This window comes from Fusarium coffeatum, assembly GCF_003316985.1.
Source record: "Fusarium coffeatum strain FIESC_28 chromosome Unknown BRIP53273_contig_55, whole genome shotgun sequence".
NCBI classification, from domain to species: Eukaryota; Fungi; Ascomycota; class Sordariomycetes; order Hypocreales; family Nectriaceae; genus Fusarium; species Fusarium coffeatum.
The window spans coordinates 210,605-229,164 of NW_022157852.1; the positions used below are offsets into that span (position 1 = coordinate 210,605).

The 18,560-nt window shown below is 48.9% G+C and overlaps 7 protein-coding genes across 7 annotated transcripts; 5 read left to right on the forward strand and 2 right to left on the reverse strand.

Moving 5' to 3' along the window:
- Positions 1-1,342: 1,342 nt before the first annotated feature.
- Positions 1,343-3,071, forward strand: FIESC28_02594 (uncharacterized protein; the record flags this gene model as incomplete). Its single annotated transcript, XM_031156743.1, has 2 exons — positions 1,343-1,562; positions 1,669-3,071. 2 exons carry the CDS (start codon positions 1,343-1,345, stop codon positions 3,069-3,071), a joined length of 1,623 nt encoding a protein of 540 aa, XP_031019252.1.
- Positions 3,072-3,702: 631 nt separating this feature from the next.
- On the forward strand, positions 3,703-5,160 carry FIESC28_02595 (uncharacterized protein; the record flags this gene model as incomplete). The annotated part of the gene is made up of 3 exons (XM_031156744.1): positions 3,703-3,856; positions 3,908-4,351; positions 4,403-5,160. 3 exons carry the CDS (start codon positions 3,703-3,705, stop codon positions 5,158-5,160), a joined length of 1,356 nt encoding a protein of 451 aa, XP_031019253.1.
- Positions 5,161-6,423: 1,263 nt separating this feature from the next.
- Positions 6,424-8,597, forward strand: FIESC28_02596 (uncharacterized protein; the record flags this gene model as incomplete). Its single annotated transcript, XM_031156745.1, has 5 exons — positions 6,424-6,472; positions 6,525-6,675; positions 6,722-7,478; positions 7,524-8,104; positions 8,153-8,597. The coding sequence occupies 5 exons, from the start codon at positions 6,424-6,426 to the stop codon at positions 8,595-8,597; spliced, it is 1,983 nt and encodes a 660-aa protein (XP_031019254.1).
- A 1,399-nt stretch (positions 8,598-9,996) lies between these two features.
- FIESC28_02597 (uncharacterized protein) lies at positions 9,997-11,340 on the forward strand (the record flags this gene model as incomplete). Its single annotated transcript, XM_031156746.1, has 3 exons — positions 9,997-10,173; positions 10,220-10,889; positions 11,240-11,340. The coding sequence occupies 3 exons, from the start codon at positions 9,997-9,999 to the stop codon at positions 11,338-11,340; spliced, it is 948 nt and encodes a 315-aa protein (XP_031019255.1).
- Positions 11,341-11,548: 208 nt separating this feature from the next.
- Positions 11,549-12,513, reverse strand: FIESC28_02598 (uncharacterized protein; the record flags this gene model as incomplete). The annotated part of the gene is made up of 2 exons (XM_031156747.1): positions 11,549-12,299; positions 12,353-12,513. The coding sequence occupies 2 exons, from the start codon at positions 12,511-12,513 to the stop codon at positions 11,549-11,551; spliced, it is 912 nt and encodes a 303-aa protein (XP_031019256.1).
- Positions 12,514-12,932: 419 nt separating this feature from the next.
- On the reverse strand, positions 12,933-13,877 carry FIESC28_02599 (uncharacterized protein; the record flags this gene model as incomplete). Its single annotated transcript, XM_031156748.1, has 1 exon — positions 12,933-13,877. One exon carries the CDS (start codon positions 13,875-13,877, stop codon positions 12,933-12,935), a length of 945 nt encoding a protein of 314 aa, XP_031019257.1.
- A 2,709-nt stretch (positions 13,878-16,586) lies between these two features.
- FIESC28_02600 (uncharacterized protein) lies at positions 16,587-18,487 on the forward strand (the record flags this gene model as incomplete). The annotated part of the gene is made up of 4 exons (XM_031156749.1): positions 16,587-16,659; positions 16,709-18,026; positions 18,075-18,229; positions 18,285-18,487. The coding sequence occupies 4 exons, from the start codon at positions 16,587-16,589 to the stop codon at positions 18,485-18,487; spliced, it is 1,749 nt and encodes a 582-aa protein (XP_031019258.1).
- Between the last annotated feature and the right edge of the window lie 73 nt (positions 18,488-18,560).

Sequence of the window (18,560 nt, forward strand, 5' to 3'; positions counted from 1 at the left end):
AGAGAAACGACGTTCTCGTCGCCGTTTCTTGATGGGAACGGCTGGTGTTTACTCTCGACCTGGACCTGGACCTGAACAAAGAGGGTCTTTGTTATGGCTCTAGGGAACTATAACTGGCTGCTGATAATGACGGGATGGATTGATTGGTATGAGGGTCCCGCGCGAGTCTAAATTGGTACGGTAGGTGTGGAGTTCTGTTCCTGACTTAGTGTGAAAGCCGAAAATGATGTTTTCTCGATAACAATAAACAAAGGTTTATTCCGTCGAAGAATAACTATACTTTGTAGTGAGGCAGTGAATGTCTAGTGAGTGTACGTCAGAGCATAAACAGGGCAGATGAGGCCTTGGAGTAGGCCATTCCCAGCCACTCGAACTAGATGAACTGCTGTACGTAGGCCATGTGATCCAACAATCACTGGCTGCAAACACCCGCAAAATAAGGCGTGACACGAACCAGGGCATTTAGCGAGCAATCTCAGGCACCCATCAGGGGCACAGTGACTCTCTCGAGGTTAGCGTGCAGACATTTTGCAGGGAAGACGTGTTGAACGCCAACAATTGTCTTCATTTCCTTTGTAGCGTTTGATTGGATCGTGGAACAAGGTTGTCACACTTTTCCTCTGGCTGCCGCTTTGACCCATTTAATCCCGCTTTGGGGTTGGGGAAGATGACATGACGACAGCCTTAGCGTTGAGACGCTAGACACGTGATCTAAAGCGTGACTTGAGAACCAAAGTAGCATCGCGAGCAAGGTCTAGGGTAGTGTTTTTACGAGTTAGAGAAACTCTAAACTCCATCAACTAACGGGAATTGTCGTTGATTCATCATCTTTTCTATTCACCGCCTGATATCGCTTATTTCGGCACTTAATAGTGGCATCATGTTGCTTAACAATTAAATCCAAGCGGTGTTTACCGTTTGCTTACTTTTCTACTGAGGAAAACTGTGGTAACGCAGCTTCTTTGTATGAAACGGTCGGCTCTCAACATCGGCATGTCGTCATACAAACTTACCACATCGAGAGCTTCGACCAGTCAGATTCGTCTCATTGTCATCCCCCACATTATGGATCGCAACCGCATGGATGATTCGGAGCGTCTTTAGGTGGTGATGCTTGCATTGGGAGTGTTGCAGTTGTGCCCATGATCCGTTCTTTCACTTTCGGCTCTCCCACTGTTTCTCCCCAATCATCCCACCTCTCTTCTCCCCAAGCTTCCTCTCCCAGCTACTTTAAGACGACCTTATGCGTCCTCTCCTTTCCCCTAGAATACTCCAAAGCTTTCGTACAGCTCGGATACAGACTCCTCTTCCTCTAGCAAAGTCCTTTTCCACATACAAAGCAATGTCTCAAGAATACAAGCTCAAGGGCCTCTCGTCCCTTTCTCTTTCTCCAGGCGCCAAGCAGGAGGTTGAGGTCGAAGGTATTGAGAATGGCAAGGTTCTACTTGTAAACACTGGTGGCACAACACAGGCTTTGGGATCCAAGTGTACTCATTACGGCGCACCTCTCGCAAAGGGTGTTTTGACCAACGATGGTCGCATCACATGTCCCTGGCACGGAGGTATGTACTGTTCCCTGCGCATCTCTGCCTAGTATCGTGAGCGCATGGCTCCGATACAAGGATTAAGATCTAGATCAATCTAGAACTTTGCTGATCAATCTTCTAGCCTGTTTTAATGCGAAGACCGGCGATATTGAGGATGCCCCCGCCCTCGACCATCTCCCCGTATTCCAAGTCACCGAACGAGACGGTGCCGTGTACGTCACTGGCGAAGAGAGCGCCATCAAGTCCTCCAAGCGACAGCCCAACGTTTCATGCAAGGGATTCGGAGCCCTACAGGAAGACCAAGTCGTCATTGTCGGTGGTGGTTCAGGCACACTGGGTGTTGTCGAGAGCCTCCGCGAGGATGGATGGAAGGGTGGCATCACCGTTGTCTCGAACGAAGGCTACTACCCCATTGACCGAACCAAGCTGAGCAAGGCTCTCATGACCGACCTCGATAAGTTGACCTGGCGAAACAAGGACTTCTATGAAGGCGGCTCCATCAAGTTCGTCAATGGTTCGGTCAACAATGTCGACTTCAACGGCCGTTTCGTTACAACTGAGGAGGGTGAGAAGATCTCTTACACCAAGCTGGTTCTCGCAACTGGCGGTACCCCCAAGCGATTGCCCCTCGACGGATTCAAGAACCTCGAGAACATCTTCACTCTTCGCAGTGTCCACGACACAAGAAAGATTGTTGAGCAGATTGGTGACAAGGGCAAGAAGATTGTCGTCGTTGGATCTTCGTTTATCGGAATGGAGTGTGCGGTTGCTACTGCCAGTGACAATGATGTGACTGTCGTCGGTATGGAGAATGTTCCTCTTGAGAGGGTCCTCGGTGAGAAGGTCGGTGCTGGTCTTCAAAAGGCACTTGAAGGCAAGGGAGTCAAGTTTTACATGGGCGCGAGTGTCGACAAGGCCGAGCCCTCCTCATCCGACTCTTCCAAGGTTGGTGCTGTGTGCCTCAAGGACGGTACTAAGCTGGAGGCCGATTTGGTCGTTCTTGGAGTGGGTGTTTCCCCTGCGACCCAGTATCTCCAGAACAACAGCAACATCACACTCGAAAAAGACGGATCTATTAAAGTCAATGACGACTACTCTGTCAGCGGTCTCCAGGATGTGTACGCTATTGGCGATATTGCAACCTTCCCTTACCATGGACCTGGAGGTGAAGGTAAGCCTGTCCGCATTGAGCACTGGAACGTTGCTCAAAAGGCGGGTCGTATTGCCGCCCGTCACATCGTCAGCCCTGGTGGAAAGACTGAGCACTTTATTCCCATCTTCTGGTCAGCTCTGGGAGCACAGCTGCGATACTGTGGCAACACGATGGCTTCTGGGTGGGACGACCTAGTCCTAGACGGCAGCGCGGAGGAGAACCAATTCGTGGCGTACTACTGCAAGGGCGAAACGGTTGTGGCCATGGCCAGCATGGGCAGAGATCCTGCCATGGCCCAGAGTGCCGAATTGATGCGTGTAAACAAGATGCCCACTAAGACGGAGCTCCAAGAGGGGATCAGCGTCGTTTGAGCATTGAATCCAGGTGACGGGAAATGATAAGCAAATGACTAGACTAACGTTTAATAAATTGACTTAATAATATCGTCTGCATGGCATCCTAATCCCGTTTCTCCCAATTTGCTGTAGAAAAAGCTCCCCGCTCTTAAGCTCATGTGGAGGTAAAAAACTTGGCGGCGGGAACCATTCGACCGGGCGAGACTATGATGAAGCTATGAACTCTCAGATCGAGATGACAGGTTACAGAACAGGAAATGTTTTACCGGCAATAGACCTTAGTTCAGAAGATAAATCCGATTATCCACCCAATTCTCAACGTCTGGTCTCAATCACATAAAACCCCCGTGTTTTGGTCTTCGATCTATGACGTCGAGGAACAAGGATCGTCATGAGTGCATCAACGCCTGTCACAACCTCTACAGTAAAGCACCGTACAGTTACATACCTTTTCTATCATCTTGACTCCACAGAAAGCCTTTTCTGTCATGCTGACGAGCTGCCGATGACGGGTGGAAGTTTGCGAAATGAAGTCATGAAGACAGACGTTCCACGTGGTTAAATACCCCGAGGAGGACGCCCATCAGGGTGTTTTCCTGTCATTAATATACCAATAAACTATTTTTACCATAATATTTTATTAAAAATGGCTACTCAAGCTGCTTATCAGGCCGAAAAGATCATTGGCCACGGCGATAATGCCGTCACGGCGCAGGACGTTACCTCGTACCGTGAGACGGGCGACAAGAGCGAGACTATGAAGGCTTTGGCCTGGATTAGCAAGAACAAGGTCCAGATGGGTATGTTTCACTCCTTTAAATGACTATGTTGTTGTATACTGATTAAGGCAGTCGACGCTCCTAAGCCCAAGATCATCGAAGACCGCGATGTCATCCTCAAAGTAACTGGCAGCACAGTCTGCGGCTCAGACTTGCATCTCCTCCACGGCACAGTGGTCCAGCTCAGCGAAGGCGACATCTTGGGTCACGAGTTCTGTGGTGTTGTCGACCAAGTCGGCGCTGGAGTCACCGGTGTTGAGGTTGGCAAGCGATACGTCGCTTCGTTCCAGATTGCTTGTGGTGATTGCTTCTTCTGCAAGCAGAAGCTTTCGTCGCAATGTGAGAAGACCAACTCCAACACTACAGAGCGCGCTATGTACGGTGGTCGTACGGCTGGTATGTTTGGCTACTCGCATTTCACTGGTGGTTTCGCTGGTGGCCAGGCCGAGTATGTGCGCGTGCCACTTGGTGATGTGAACTTGTTGGAGATTCCCGATGGTGTTCCTGATGAGAAGGGTAAGTCTGACCTGTACCGTATACTTATTCGACTTGTACTGACTTCCCCAGCTCTCTACCTCTCTGATGTCCTCGCCACATCCTACAATGCCGTCAAGGACACAGCCGTGTACCCCGACGACTCAGTCGCCATCTTCGGCGCTGGCCCCATTGGTCAAATGGCTGGTATTTTCGCTGTTAAAGAAGGTGCAAGCAAGATCATCTTCGTCGACACAGAACCCCGTCTGTCCTTTATCCGCGACAACTGGCCCGAGCCTCATATGGGCAAGCTCGAGCTAGTTGACTACAAGAAGCTCTCCCACGGTGTGACCAACAAGCCCACCGTGGTAAGCCGCCTCAAGGAACTCACTGGCAACCGCGGTCCCGACTGCGCTATCGAGTGCGCTGCTGGTGAATACGCCAAGGGCTGGATGCACTGGCTCGAGATGGCCGTCGGCGCCGAGACCGATACTAGCGAGATCATCAACGAGATGATCGAGGGCGTTCGCAACTACGGACGCTGTGGTGTTACTGGTGTGTACGTCGGATACACAAACCACTTCAACGTTGGATCCCTCATGGAGCGTGGTATCCGACTTATCGGTAACGGCCAAGCGCCTGTTCACAAGTACTGGAAGGAGCTTCTCGAGATGATCCAGAAGGGAGAGCTTGATCCTGGTCAGATGCTGTCGCACCGAGTCCGACTTGAGGATTTGGACAAGGTCTACTACAAGTTTGAGAAGCGCGAAGATGCGATGCAGAAGATTTTTGTTGAGACCAAGTTCTCGTTCCCCAGAGACCCCAGCACGCCTAGCCTTACCACTTATTAAGCGGGTGGTTTATGATCAGAGATACCAGTAGTTGAGATTATGAAGTAATGAAGAGAATGTTATGAATTGCATTGTATTTTTTCTGTTGATCCGATCGTGATAATGAAGGCTTGTTCTGGGAGGACCTGTCTGCGAAGACACTGACTGCTGTGGAGGGAATTGCTATCGAATGGTTCCTTTTCATTGCTCTCTTTCATTGTTGTAAACCCGTTGAACAAGTCGCGCTTGCACTGTAGACTCGAGGTTTCCAGCCCCACGATTCACTCAGACGTGGGCGAGGGTTAGAATTGCAGTGAAGTTTGCATAAAGAGAAACTCAAGAGATGGTTAAAACTGCAGTGCAGCGCGTTGACAAAGTTTTAACTTTGTAATTGATCGACAGGCTTCAATACAAGAAGCAGAGGGACTGGGAATCGGGGTGTAGAATTGCAGTGAAGCCCAGCCCACGAGAGATAGAAGAAGCCTGAGAGGGGGTTAAAACTGCAGTGCAGAGTGTCTTGTGGGGGCGCGTTAACTCAATAGTGAGATACCGTATCACGATTGTCCAAAGATGGACTTGACATTGCATGGATACAAGTGTAAGTGAGAGACCGTGCAGGGGGTTACAATTGTAGTGAACGCCTATCCCCGGTAGGACCCCCCTCTGTTCATATTCCCAGATGCTTCGTTCTTCGTGCTTCCCATCAAATATGTAGAGCAGTGACTTTAAGAAGACGAGTATAGCTGCTTCAAGTGGAGCATGGGCGTAAGCCTACCTATTTTGATCATATCACGAGGGTCTTTATGCGTTTCGCCGCACGATTGCAGACCCAACCTAAAAGGATCCATGCTGAAGGCGGGTAAGAAACCGGTGCTGTTACGCGATTCTATCAGAGCAAACTGTTGTGTACCTCATAGGTAGTATCTTAACAACAGTCTAACCCATCTTCTACTACTAATCTGAAGGTTATCAAACCTCATTCCTATGTGACTTACACTTGAATGCATCTGGAATCAAGTACTACTAATCTCTAGGGCTACCTAGAAATCGTGTAGGTTGCCCGTTGAAGACCCTTAATTTAGTGCTTACGATCAGCGGCTTACAGTGGGCCTGGACCTGAAAAGACACTACACCCGGTCTCAACGAGTATTTGTCAGCTCTTGACTGTCGCATCCCAAATCTCATCTTCAATCCTATGATCGCGCAGTCAGAGTTGTATTCAGATGCTGCATCATCCTGACATCCATCTTTACTGATCCCAAGGCGATAGGCATGACTGCAAACATGACGACTCCAGAAGAGACAGACTCCGCATCTTCAAGCCGTCGCAAAGGTGAGTCAATAAGAACGAGAGTAGCATGACCCCAGTTAACAATAGAAAACAGCCTGCGACTTGTGCTTTACGAAAAAGATTAAATGCGATATGCTTAAACCCGACTGTTCAAATTGTATCCTTTATAATACAAGCTGTCGCACCAGCGTCATCAGGCAAAAGACCAGTTCAGCGAGGGGCAGAATAGCCAAGCAACAACAAGAGTGAGTCTCCAATCCTTTGCCGCTTCATTAAACTAATACTCAAAAGCAACAGACAAGAAAGTCTTGAAGCGCGATTGAAGCGCATAGAGGAACATCTTGAGCATGTTCTCCGAACCGCAAAAGACGCCCAAGCTGCCAAACCAACATACTCACCAGAAAGCCAGTCCAGTCCTGGCGATTCAGCAGAGTCTGTCACCAACCAGGGCGGAGTTGATCAAGATCTAGCGAAACTAGGCGTCTACTCCTGGAAATTCGACCCAGTCCGTCCATCTGTCTACGAAGGTTCCCCTCCAAACACCTTTGATCTCCCACCCCTCGAAGAAATCCTCCCTATAATAAACCACTACTTCTCCACCTTCAACACAGTAATCCCTCTCTTCCAACAACCATCATTTCTCAAACTAGTTACAAACTGGTACAATAACCCTGCATCTCAGGATAGAGCAACATGGGCCGCCATTCAAACTGTCCTCGCAATTGGGTATCGCACACCACAGCTTTCACTCACAGATTCCCAAGCGGTACACATCGAGAAGGCGGACCAGTGCCTACGGAATGTGCAGAGCGTGGTTTCAGAGCTTGTCACAAGGGAAGAGGACTTATTGGGAGTTCAAGTGCTGTTGGGGATTGTGATGCTGTTCCAGAACAGTAGGGATCCGAAGCCTGCGGGCGTGCTTATCGGGACGGCTTTGAGGTTGGCGCATCGGTTGAGATTGCATTCGCAGGAGGCTATGATGCGTTTTCCTGCTGCAGAGGCGGAGCATCGGTCGAGGGTGTTCTGGATTGCTTATGTTCTTGATAAGGTATGTCTCTCGATGAGCTGTTGCGAAGTCGACTAACGGGTGTAGGATATTGGGTTGAGAGGAAACACACCTTCGTGTCAGAATGATGACGATATCGATATCGCTTTGCCGACGATGGCACCAGCTGATAGCGCTGGATTGATATGGACGCAGAATGGCCAAGTACACTTCAACTACCACCGACGACGTGTTGAACTCGCCTACATTGAGGGTAAAGTGTACGACCTGTTGCACTCCAATCGCGCTAGCAGGATTACGTCTCAAGAACTCCAAAGACGGGTAGCGCGTCTTCAAATCATGCTGGATCAATGGTACGAGCGCATCCCAAAGGCCTTCCACATAGAGTATGTCGTTGCGACCGTTGGACCAAGCCAGCTTGTGCAGATGACCAAGATGCACCACGCTTTCTTATTGACTGAGGTTATGATTCACGGGATATACAGTTATAACCAAGATTGGCAGAAGAGAATTAGTTCATTTGGGAAAGAGGCGATATCTGGGAGTGATCAACTTGGCAGGAACAAAGAACAAGCACCTTTGCCGGAGGGGTGGAACCAATGTGTCGACGTGAGCAGAGGATGCATGAAGTTATTCCAGGAAGCAACCCCGACAGAATGTTTAGTCTGGTAAGTTATCCCCAAGACTCCATTTGGAGACGTCACTGACCCTCGTAGGGCATGCAGCTACTCCCACTTCTCAGCACTAATAGTCCTCCTCGCCAACATGATCCTACATCCAGGCCACGAATCCATCCACGTCGATCAGCACATCTCCATAAAAGCGCTCGACCTGTTCGATAAGCTGCTAAAGGTCGTCGACGATGAGGCTTTTAGAGCATTGCGCTCTGTTGTGGGAGAGTTGAGCCAGAGAGCACAAGAAGCTGTGGCTGCGCATAGACAAGAGCTTCGGAGTCTGGGCAGGGATATTTATGAGCCGATTGTTGTTGAAGAGACGGCTGTGTCGGAGCTGAACTTTTTACCGACGGGCGATGCATTTGAGAGTATGGAAGGGCCTTTTGAGGGGTTGGAGTCGGGGGTTGAGCTTGATGATCTGGGATTTGGAGGGATGGAGTTTGGAAATGGGGTTGAGGTTGGCGATTCCTGGTTTCTACCGGGATGATAGAGAAGGGAAATGGCATTAAAAGATAATAGACAATTGAATCGAGGACTTGTGAGAGGATGATTGCTCACTGTCCAGATCCCGTGAACTTAGCCGCGAGTAAGGCCACGACTTTCACCTAGCATGTAGCAAGAAGGGGTTTAGTGAGCCACTAGGGCCAATAAAACACTGATCATATACTCAGATCTGATGCTCGTTTAAAGTATTCACAGGATATGTCGGAGTCATTCAGTAAATGAGAAGACGGTGTAGACATTCGTAGGGAGGAAGAATGAGCTTACTACCTAGCCAAGGGTGACGAATTGTGTTATCATCACCAAAAAGACAGTTTGCATTCTTCCTCCACCTTTTCTAAATAAGGAGTCTGACACCTGTATGTTACCAGCTTATTGTTACCTTTCCACAATATTTCCGGTAATTTGACTATGAGCTGTGGAAGGATACAAGGGCTTTCAGGTTGCAACTGGAGCATAGGCCCCGTCTGGATGAAAAGAGGATCAAACTCGAACAATGGGTTCTCTTGAACAAATTTCTGGACCTTTGTGATAATACTGGCAGTCCCGCACATTCTTTGTCACTGCACAGCATATTTGTACAAAGGACTCTACTGCTTCTATGCCCCACACATCCAAAACTTCAGCTTCAACGCAAACCATTAGCCAAGAACTGTCCCAAACTCTCAGAGACTTCTGTACCGGGATGGATGTCAAGGTGAAGTTGACATGTGCCGTTAGCACGTAACAGGTGCCGCCAACTCAATGGCTGCGTCCTCGCTGTCTGTCGCGGTATTTCTAGATAAAGCACTTGTGTACCGTTTCCCTCACCCTCCCGTTCTTACTCTCCAGCCTACAGGTAGTCTGTTTGTTGTTCATTGACGGTGGTGCGTTTGTGGAATAGGCGCAATGCCAATAGCCCACATTCGTGAGGACAATGCAGGAGAGCGAAAACGACTGACGACTTCATAACATTGACGCCTACCTAAACAAAGCAAAACCCAGCGTCTATTCAAGCCAAGGATGTGCTATACATAGCCAGATGACCTTTTTTTAATAACCAGAAAGACATTCTCGGCAAAGGCCGAATCTAGATGAACTATTGACTGTCAATACTGAACAATAGGCAGCCGTTTGTTGAAGGTTCTTTGATACAATGTGCTCAGGACATTTTGCCTGTTTGTCCTTTTCGAACAATACCAATACTTTATTCATCCCTTTGAAGATTATTGAAGTTACTGAACAGACACACAGCAATATACTCCCAATTCTATCAGGATGTCCTGGAGAAGGAAAAGTACAAAGATGATCACGATCGCCTTCTTGATAATCAAATTTGACATATCATATCACATCTACAAAGCATTATTAGCCTATTCATTCATTCACCAGATCTCAACTTCAAAATGGCTGCAACAGGTCCACAACTTATACCGCTACCAAATATCGAAGGCCCGAAACTCGACCCTTTCGTGCAGAATATCGATAACCACAACTTCGTATTAGAAAAGCTCCTCGGTGAAGGATGCCACTCAGCTGTTGTACTAGCTTCCATCGACGGTATACAGTATGCCGTCAAGTTTGTAAGTATCATCACACATCCATGTGTCAGTTATTAACGCCCTTTAGTTCAAACCAGAATGGACTCGCGAGCCTCGCTTCGATATGTATCCCATGGAAGAGGCTTACACCATGAATGGTGTGGCCGTTGGAGGCCCCAACCCTCAGCCCCCAGCCGTCATGAACCATCTACGTGGACAAGCAACATCGTTCAACGCAGAATGTCGAGTCTACGGCCGTTTGAAAGAACTCGGAAAAGAACAACTGGCTGTCAAAGCTCACGGCTACTTGAAGGTGGTCCTCACACGAGAGTTCCAAGAACAATGGGAAACGGCAGTCGTAACAAGGTACGCCGATGATCAACACCGTCTATACTGGATAAACGAAAAACGCAGCGCAGCTAAAGTCTTGGAGATGGAGGACAACCCTGACCAGCCTGTTTACGCAATTGTGAAAGATTACATCCCGAACCATCGAGATACTGATGGCGATCCCACCAGAGAAAGGGAGATGAAACAACGACAAATAAAGCACATTCCACAAATGCTGAGAAATTTGCATCAGTTGCATAAATGCGGTATTGTAGTCCGCGACCTCAAAGATCAGCAATACTTCGAAGGCCAAATCGTAGATTTCAGCCACGCGTGGACCGTCCCGCATATCACGGCTCCGGGAAACGATCTTCGACCTGACTGGGCTTGGAAAAGCATGGCTGCGTGGGATCTGCGTTGTTTCCAAAGTTACATCATCAACCAGTGGAACTGGAGAGCAAGGAACCACCATCCTGCTCTAAGACAGACGAAGACCGTAGCCTGGCGCAACGGCGAACACAATTATAATCTTAGGTCCAGAAGGATGGAACAGCTTGGGCCATATCTCCCGTTGTGCAAGTATGATATCACGACGCATTTTGACATGGATTATGATCCGCCATTTGATCCGTCCGAGTTTAATTGGAGGGGTTTGGAGCAGACGAAGCGTGAAAAGCATATCGTTACGGGGAGAGTTAAGAAGAGAACTGGGAGAACTGGAGAACTGGTCCAAGGAGAAAAAAGGGGCGGCGAGCAGCCCAGGCTAATGCTGATCAAGCTGATGGTGGTCAAGCTGATGGTGGTCAAGTTGATGGTGGTCAAGATGGTGGTGCTCAAGTCGATGCAGGTGACGCTGATCCAGGCGATGTGTTGGTGTAGAATCAGTCAATGGTCTAGCTCCTGCTAGGTCCTAGAGATTCTTTTGGTTTTGTTTCTTACGAGCATGGCGATGGTGTTGATTGACAGCGAAAAGTTGTATAGAACATTGACTCATATTGTACCATTATAGATACTTGGAATTCCGAATCTTTATATCAGACTTCACATTTCAACTAATTTGCCATATGTAACCATTGCGAGTACCGTTCTACTCCCGCTGATCCAACAAAAACCTAAACAGCCCTCTCTGTAACGCGCAAACTGCCGCACCGCCATGATCCTCCCCCTCAAACTCCCACATCCAGACATTCCTCAAATTGTTCGATTTCTGCATTCTGCTAACCAATTCCATAGCATTATCCTTCATCTTCCTCTCCAAAGCTCCCTTTTGTTTCTTGTCGAACTTTTCGTCAGACTCGCCGGGTAGCTTTATCAGCTTCTGCTCTGCACTGCCAAATGTGACCAACAAACGGGGGGCTCGGCCCGTGGGAGGTTCGCGAGCGTGGAAACCTGGTTCTTGGTTCTGGAATATGCTTTTGTTGTCGAACCAGATCGATGGACTTGCTGCTATGTATGTATCAAAGAATTCTGGCTTTGTGAACAAAGCATTGAGCGTAAATAAACCGCCGTAAGAATGCCCAAATAAAGCGTTTGGTCCCTCAATGTTTGGGAAGAGTGTTTTCTCGATCAACGGTCTGATCTGATGTTGAATGATATCCAGAAAATCCGATGCCTCGCCAAATGGACCAGGAGAAGGTTTCCCATCGGGACCAGGTGGGATATCATACACACTATCTTCAGCCTCAGGTGTAAGATCTCCGTTTCTTCGCTTGTCGAATACGCATGTTTTGTTGGGGTAGCCGATTGCGACGAGGATGACGTTGGTCTTATGTGTGAGCTCGAGACGGCGAGCTATGTCGGTTGCTGTAAAGAAGTAGGCATTTCCATCGACGATGTATCTGCATTCTATCAGTAAGTCAATTTGAGTAGATAGCGAGCGGTTTGGTCTTACAAGGTTGACACAACAGAAGTGTTATCTTTTGGTGGTTCTCGCTCGGTCCAGGATAGAGGCCACGAGACCTGGGTGAGATAGTCGCCTCTTCTTGTTGGGAGAGTGAATTGACATGAGTTGTGGGCGTTGGCCTTCTCGAGGGTTGGTTGGACTAGAGTCATACTTGCGTGAAAATGTGTTGGTTGTAGTAGGTCGTGGCGAATGGGATGATGATGGAGTTGAGATGAATGGAGCGGCTGATGATCTGATAAGATTAGATGGGGCAGTTAGCGCTGCTTGGACCGATTATCGGCGCATTTGAACGGCGCTCATGATTGAGACTCCGAAAATTAAAGATAAACGCCGATGTTATAATCTATTCGCATTGCGCAATTATGTCCTATAGATCATTTGCTGAGAACATTACTGAGCAAACGAGATAATTGCACATGGACTGCGTAGTGGGAATGCCCTCAAACTCCCAACCTCAATAGCGGGGTCTTCTACCTCGGTTTTGCGACACCACAGTCTCAACGTCGCAGGCCATGAGCCAAGAAATGCTCAGTCAATTGTGTTTATTTTGTTTTATTTTAATAGCTATTTAAATAATGTTCTTCAAGTCCTGCTTCGCCCTAAATCGTCTCAAATTATCGGCAATAAGTGCCTCCGCTCCTTGAGGTCGTCCACCCGCAGCATGCGGAGACACGATAACATTAGGCGCCTTCCAGATACTGCTTCCCTCGGGCAAAGGCTCCGTCTCAAAAACATCTAGCGCCGCACCGCCAATCTCTCCCTTCTCAAGCGCAGCAACAAGCGCATCCTCATCCACAGATGTACCGCGTCCAACATTAACGACCCACGCGTGCTTGGGCAGCTGCTTAAGACGCTCGGCGTTGAGCACGTGGCGCGTGGAGTCAGAGCCGGGAAGGATCATGACCAGAGCGTCGGTCTCGGGGAGGAGAGTGTCGAGATCGGACTCGGTGTAGACTTGGATGCCGTTGCGGACGCCGGCTTGACGAGCGATGCCCCGCACTTCGGAGCCGAGACCGATGAGTTGAGGGGTGAGGCTCTTTGCGATGTTACCGAAACCCCAGATCAGAACGCGCGCATCACGAAGAGTTCTGAATGAATCCTTGGGTCTATCAGGCTGAGGACCGCCGAGGTGGCCTGGCCATTTGCCCTGGAGCTGGTAGTCGCGCATCTCGTAGAAACGTCGCGCCGCATTGAGCAGGAGACCCAGCGCATGCTCTGCGACGGTATGATCGTGCAGACCAGAACCGGTAGTAATCTTAATTTTTGAGGCGTCGAAGCCAGCATTCAAGACGTCATTGGGACCAGCAGCGAGGGACTGAATCCATTGAAGCTTTGTGAGGCGCTTTGCGGCGTCCTTGAGGTTGTCGGCTGTGTTTGTCCAAGTGACGAGGATCTCGGCGTCGGTGTGTTCCTCTGGGATGGGCTTGGTCACATCGTAGGAGTGGAGGTCGACGGTGAAGCCTTCGAGGCTCTGGATGTCGAGTTTGAGGGATGTTGGGTAGAGCAGCTTCATTTTGGCGACAGTGAACAAGTTAGACAGGTTGTGGTGAATTGAAGAGAACCTGGAGCTTGGCTGAGCTGTATATGTACCTCATGGAGAGATGAGCGCATGATGGGGAATATGATGACATCGGAAAGAAGACCGTTGATCGAAATTGACCAATCATTGGTAGCAGAATTGGAGAGGGGCCGAGGCCGGAGAACCCCGCCGTGGGGGAAGAGGGTCTTTGGGGGTTATCAAGAGAATTGGAGGGTGAGGATTGGTCAAACTTTTCATGAGAACCCCAAATCCCGCGGGGGACAGGCTTCTAGTTGAAGTTTATCATGAACAACTCAAAGGAAACTACTCACACCATCTGTCAGAATATCTCATCTCAATAGAGTGCGATTCGTTGTGAGCAGCGCTATTCGCATTTACGGATCATATGAGCTACATCATATATGACAAACAAAATATCCTGAAGATTTCAGTGATTTCTTGTCAAAATGTTGTTTTCTGACAGACTTGTTTATTGCGCTACTCAAACCGTGGATCGAATTACACATGAATGTAACGACCTCATCGTATGGCCCCCATAATGGTAGTCATAATACTGGTACTAAATGTAAAGACGCTGTAACTACCCTTAACGCCATTTTATTGACATACAAACTGGGATTGGCCTTTCAAGCTTTTGGGCATACGTTCATAAATATCATCAGATCATTTGTAGAGCTTCATTTAATTCAAGTCATCTGGACTACCCTATAGTTATTACTCTGCAGTCCAAGAACTCAAATATTGGCAGGTTCATTTCCTTTTCGAGCTATGAAGGGTCCGTCCATCTTGATAGTTGACAGGTCCTGTAACAATATAATGAGCAAACAAGCTGTCAATAAGCCTTTAGCCAGCGAACTCCCAAACACTAGGGTTATAGGACACGCATTAATACCAAACATCCAGGTTCAGACAGATTGTCAAGAAGTCAGTAAAGCCGGATTCTACGTTGCCATGATCCACTAACACGGGACGAAAAGGAGATCCAGACACAAAATGCACGATAGGCGAACACTACGTCAAGGCACGTGTAACATCAAAGCAAAGAATAATCCAGAACAATCCTACCACGCCGCGTATATGTTGCCACAGAAGCAAGCCAGTGGATGCCATCAAATCACCAAAGTTACCCGGGCAAATCACAACGACTCGAGCACGTGCAGTTCATACAAACCAGGCGTAAAAACTCTTCCCATCACACCTTTCCGTTCATGTCACTTTGCAATCTCACCTCAAACGCCACCCATGTCCAGCAAAGGCCAAGACGGAGGTGTTTCTAGAACAGAGATCGAGCGACGACCCTTGCCCACTTGGAAGTGCGAGCTGAACAGAGGAATCAGGTTGAAAGAAGCTACAAAGCTTGGGCTCTTGGCAAGGTAGGAACGTGCTAGCAGGGAGAGCTCGCGTGTGGTCTTGTTGAAGCTTGTAGGATGCGGGAGCGGCGTTATGGCTGTGGCGCGGGGCTTGGCGGTTGGGTTAGAAGATTTGGGGATGAGACGATCAGGACTTTGGAACTTTGAAGAGAAGTTGGGTCACTGTAGTTGAGATTAAGTTGAGATTGAGTTGTGATAGAAGATTGTCCTGTCTGATCGTCGCTGTCAAGCTGTGAGGTTCTGCTCGTCCCGTAATTCCCCAGACTTTACATCAACCCAAGTTTAGAAAAAGAAACACTTTGTCTCTAAAAAGCCCAAAATATGCCTTGTCTCTCGACTCATCAAGTGTCCTTTCCTATTAAAGTCCCCTGCTCAGATCGGTCTTGGCATCGCTCGTAGTCAAACCACCAGCTCCACGTGTGAAGATCTAGTCTCTGATTGGCTACGCCCCAACATCCCCTTCAACGACATCCTTTGATGCACGTGGGGACGAGACTGGTCAACAGCTTATTCCCACTCTTCTGGAACTGGCTTTCAGCTTTGGAAATTACGATGTTGGTGTCTTGCTCGATTAGGAAGGACTATTGAAGAGGAGGGAACAAGTCGGGCAAGACATGAGCTCGGATGTAAATTAAGCTACGGATATGGTTCGACCTTTAACTCAGGATCCATCTGCGAATGATTTTCGTAGTCCTAGCGTAGTTAATGGTGCAATTGAACCGTTTAACATTGCGAATGTCTCAAGAAAGCACTGTCGTTAACGTTGCTACGCCGATCTTATCTCTTTGACAGCTCTTCAGAGTAGCATCTCGCCTCACAACCATATCACCTTCTCAAGTCTTATCTCACATCCGAAACCCCAAAAACTCGTACCTGCTCTGCCAATACCAAGCCTTTCCCATCGCCCTCCCCGGTCCAACGAACATCAAGAGCACAAGCACGACCACAACCCCCAGTTATCGCCAAGACATACCACTCTCACCAACAGCACGTCTAGATGAACTGCCAAGTCTCGCCATCGTTTACACCATCCCTTGCCATGCAAGTGTCTTCCAGCCCATTGGCCGCCTGTACTAGCAATCCCCGTCGAATCCGGTCACCGAGGACATGCGTCGTTAGCTCGTGAAGCATAATTATAAGCTTGTTTGCCAAGCCTTTCCCGTCCCACATGCATGTGTACGAGGTGATATAAGGAGTCAGGGTCTTGCTCTCTGAAATGCTGCTTGGGCTTCTGTGTATCGACAGCTTCTCTCTCTTCCCTCTTTCTTTTTTAGGAAGTAAAACAAGTCCGAAGTTCGGCTAGTCTTTCATCATGGTGCTTCACCAGTATGATTACATCTTTGCCATCGGCACAATCTTTTCTTTCCTTGATGCCTGGAACATCGGTAAATTCCCCAAACTCCTTCCTATCACCTTCTATACTAACACATCTAGGTGCCAACGATGTCGCCAACTCTTGGGCCACTTCGGTCTCGTCCCGATCCATCACTTACCTCCAAGCCATGACACTAGGATCAGTCCTCGAATTCGCTGGCTCTGTCGGTGTCGGTGCCCGAGTCGCTGATACCATCCGTACCAAGGTCGTCGACATTGAACAGTTCGAGTCTGACCCTGCTCTTCTTATGCTCGGCATGATGTGTGCCATCGTGGCCTCCTCGCTCTATCTCACCTTCGCCACTCGTATCGGTCTTCCTGTCTCGACTACTCACTCTATCATGGGTGGTGTTATTGGCATGGGCGTTGCCCTTGTTGGCACAGACGGTGTGCACTGGGCTGAGCTCGATAAGGGAATCAGCAGCGGCGTCGTCTCTGTCTTTCTCGCTTGGATCATCGCTCCTGGTCTTGCTGGTGCTTTCGCCGCCATTGTCTTCCTTATTACCAAGTATGGAGTCATGCTGCGAAGTAAGCCTGTTTGGAAGGGTCTTTTTCTTACACCCATCTACTTCGGTATTACTGCTTCGCTGCTGACTATGCTTATGGTCTGGAAGGGTGGCAGTATCAAGATTGACTTTAATGAAGCCGAGACTGTCGGTATGATCGTCGGTGTCGGTGCCGCATGGGCTCTGATCGTCGCTATCTTACTTTGCCCTTGGTTGTACCGCATCGTCATCTGTGACGACTGGCAGCTTCGATGGTGGCATATTGCTATGGGCCCTCTTCTGCTCAAGCGTCCTGAGCCTCCTGCTCAGCCTGAGGGTGCCGAGGGCGGTATTAAGGACTTTTACGAGGGCCATCTTACCAAGGATGAGCTCGAGGAGCTCCGCCGTGCTGGTCGCCAGGGAAGCGATGAGTTCGTCCGCGCTCAGGATACCAACTCCGAGGGCAAGGAAGCCAACAGTGAGAACAAGGCTACTTCTGAACAAGCTCACGACGTCTCTGAGCCCGTCGAGACCAAGCCCCGTCGCAGCCTCATCGGAGAAAAGCCTGAGGGTGGTCTGCTCAACGGCGCCGTTCTTTTCTGGTACCTCAAGAAGGCTTTCCTGTCCGGTGTTGACCAGGACATCCTCGCCATGCAGAAGAAGAAGAGTATCCTCACTGGTGATCTGGATGAGATCCACGCCAACGTTCCTCACTATGACAACCGTGCTGAGTACTTGTACACATTTATGCAAGTCATGACTGCTTGTACTGCTTCGTTCACCCATGGTGCCAATGATGTTGCTAATGCCATCGGTCCTTACGCTACTATTTACCAGATTTGGAGAACTGGTGTCATTGACGGAGGCAAGTCAGAGGTCCCTGTCTGGATTCTGTAAGTACTTTGATAAGCTTCTGTTGGATCATTGCTAACGCTTGATAGTTGCTTCGGTGGTGGTGCTATCGCTCTTGGTATCTGGACTTACGGATACAACATTATGCGCAACCTGGGTAACCGTCTGACTCTTCACTCTCCCTCTCGAGGTTTCAGTATGGAACTCGGTGCCGTTATCACTGTTATTCTCGCCACCCGTCTTAGTAAGTTCTCACCTACTCATCAATTACTAAAGGACCATAACTAACAACCCTTCAGAGCTCCCCGTGTCCACCACCCAGTGTATCACCGGTGCCACCGTCGGTGTCGGTCTCTGCTCTGGTACATGGCGCTCCATCAACTGGCGCATGGTCGCTTGGATTTACATGGGCTGGATCATTACACTTCCTGTCTCTGGCATTATCTCTGGCTGTATCTGTGGTATCATTGTCAACGCTCCTCGCTGGGGTTACAATGGTTAAGCCACCACCCTTTCTCTTTGGATATTCACTCTCACTTTATGTACACATGGGCCGGTCAACCCTCAATACGGCT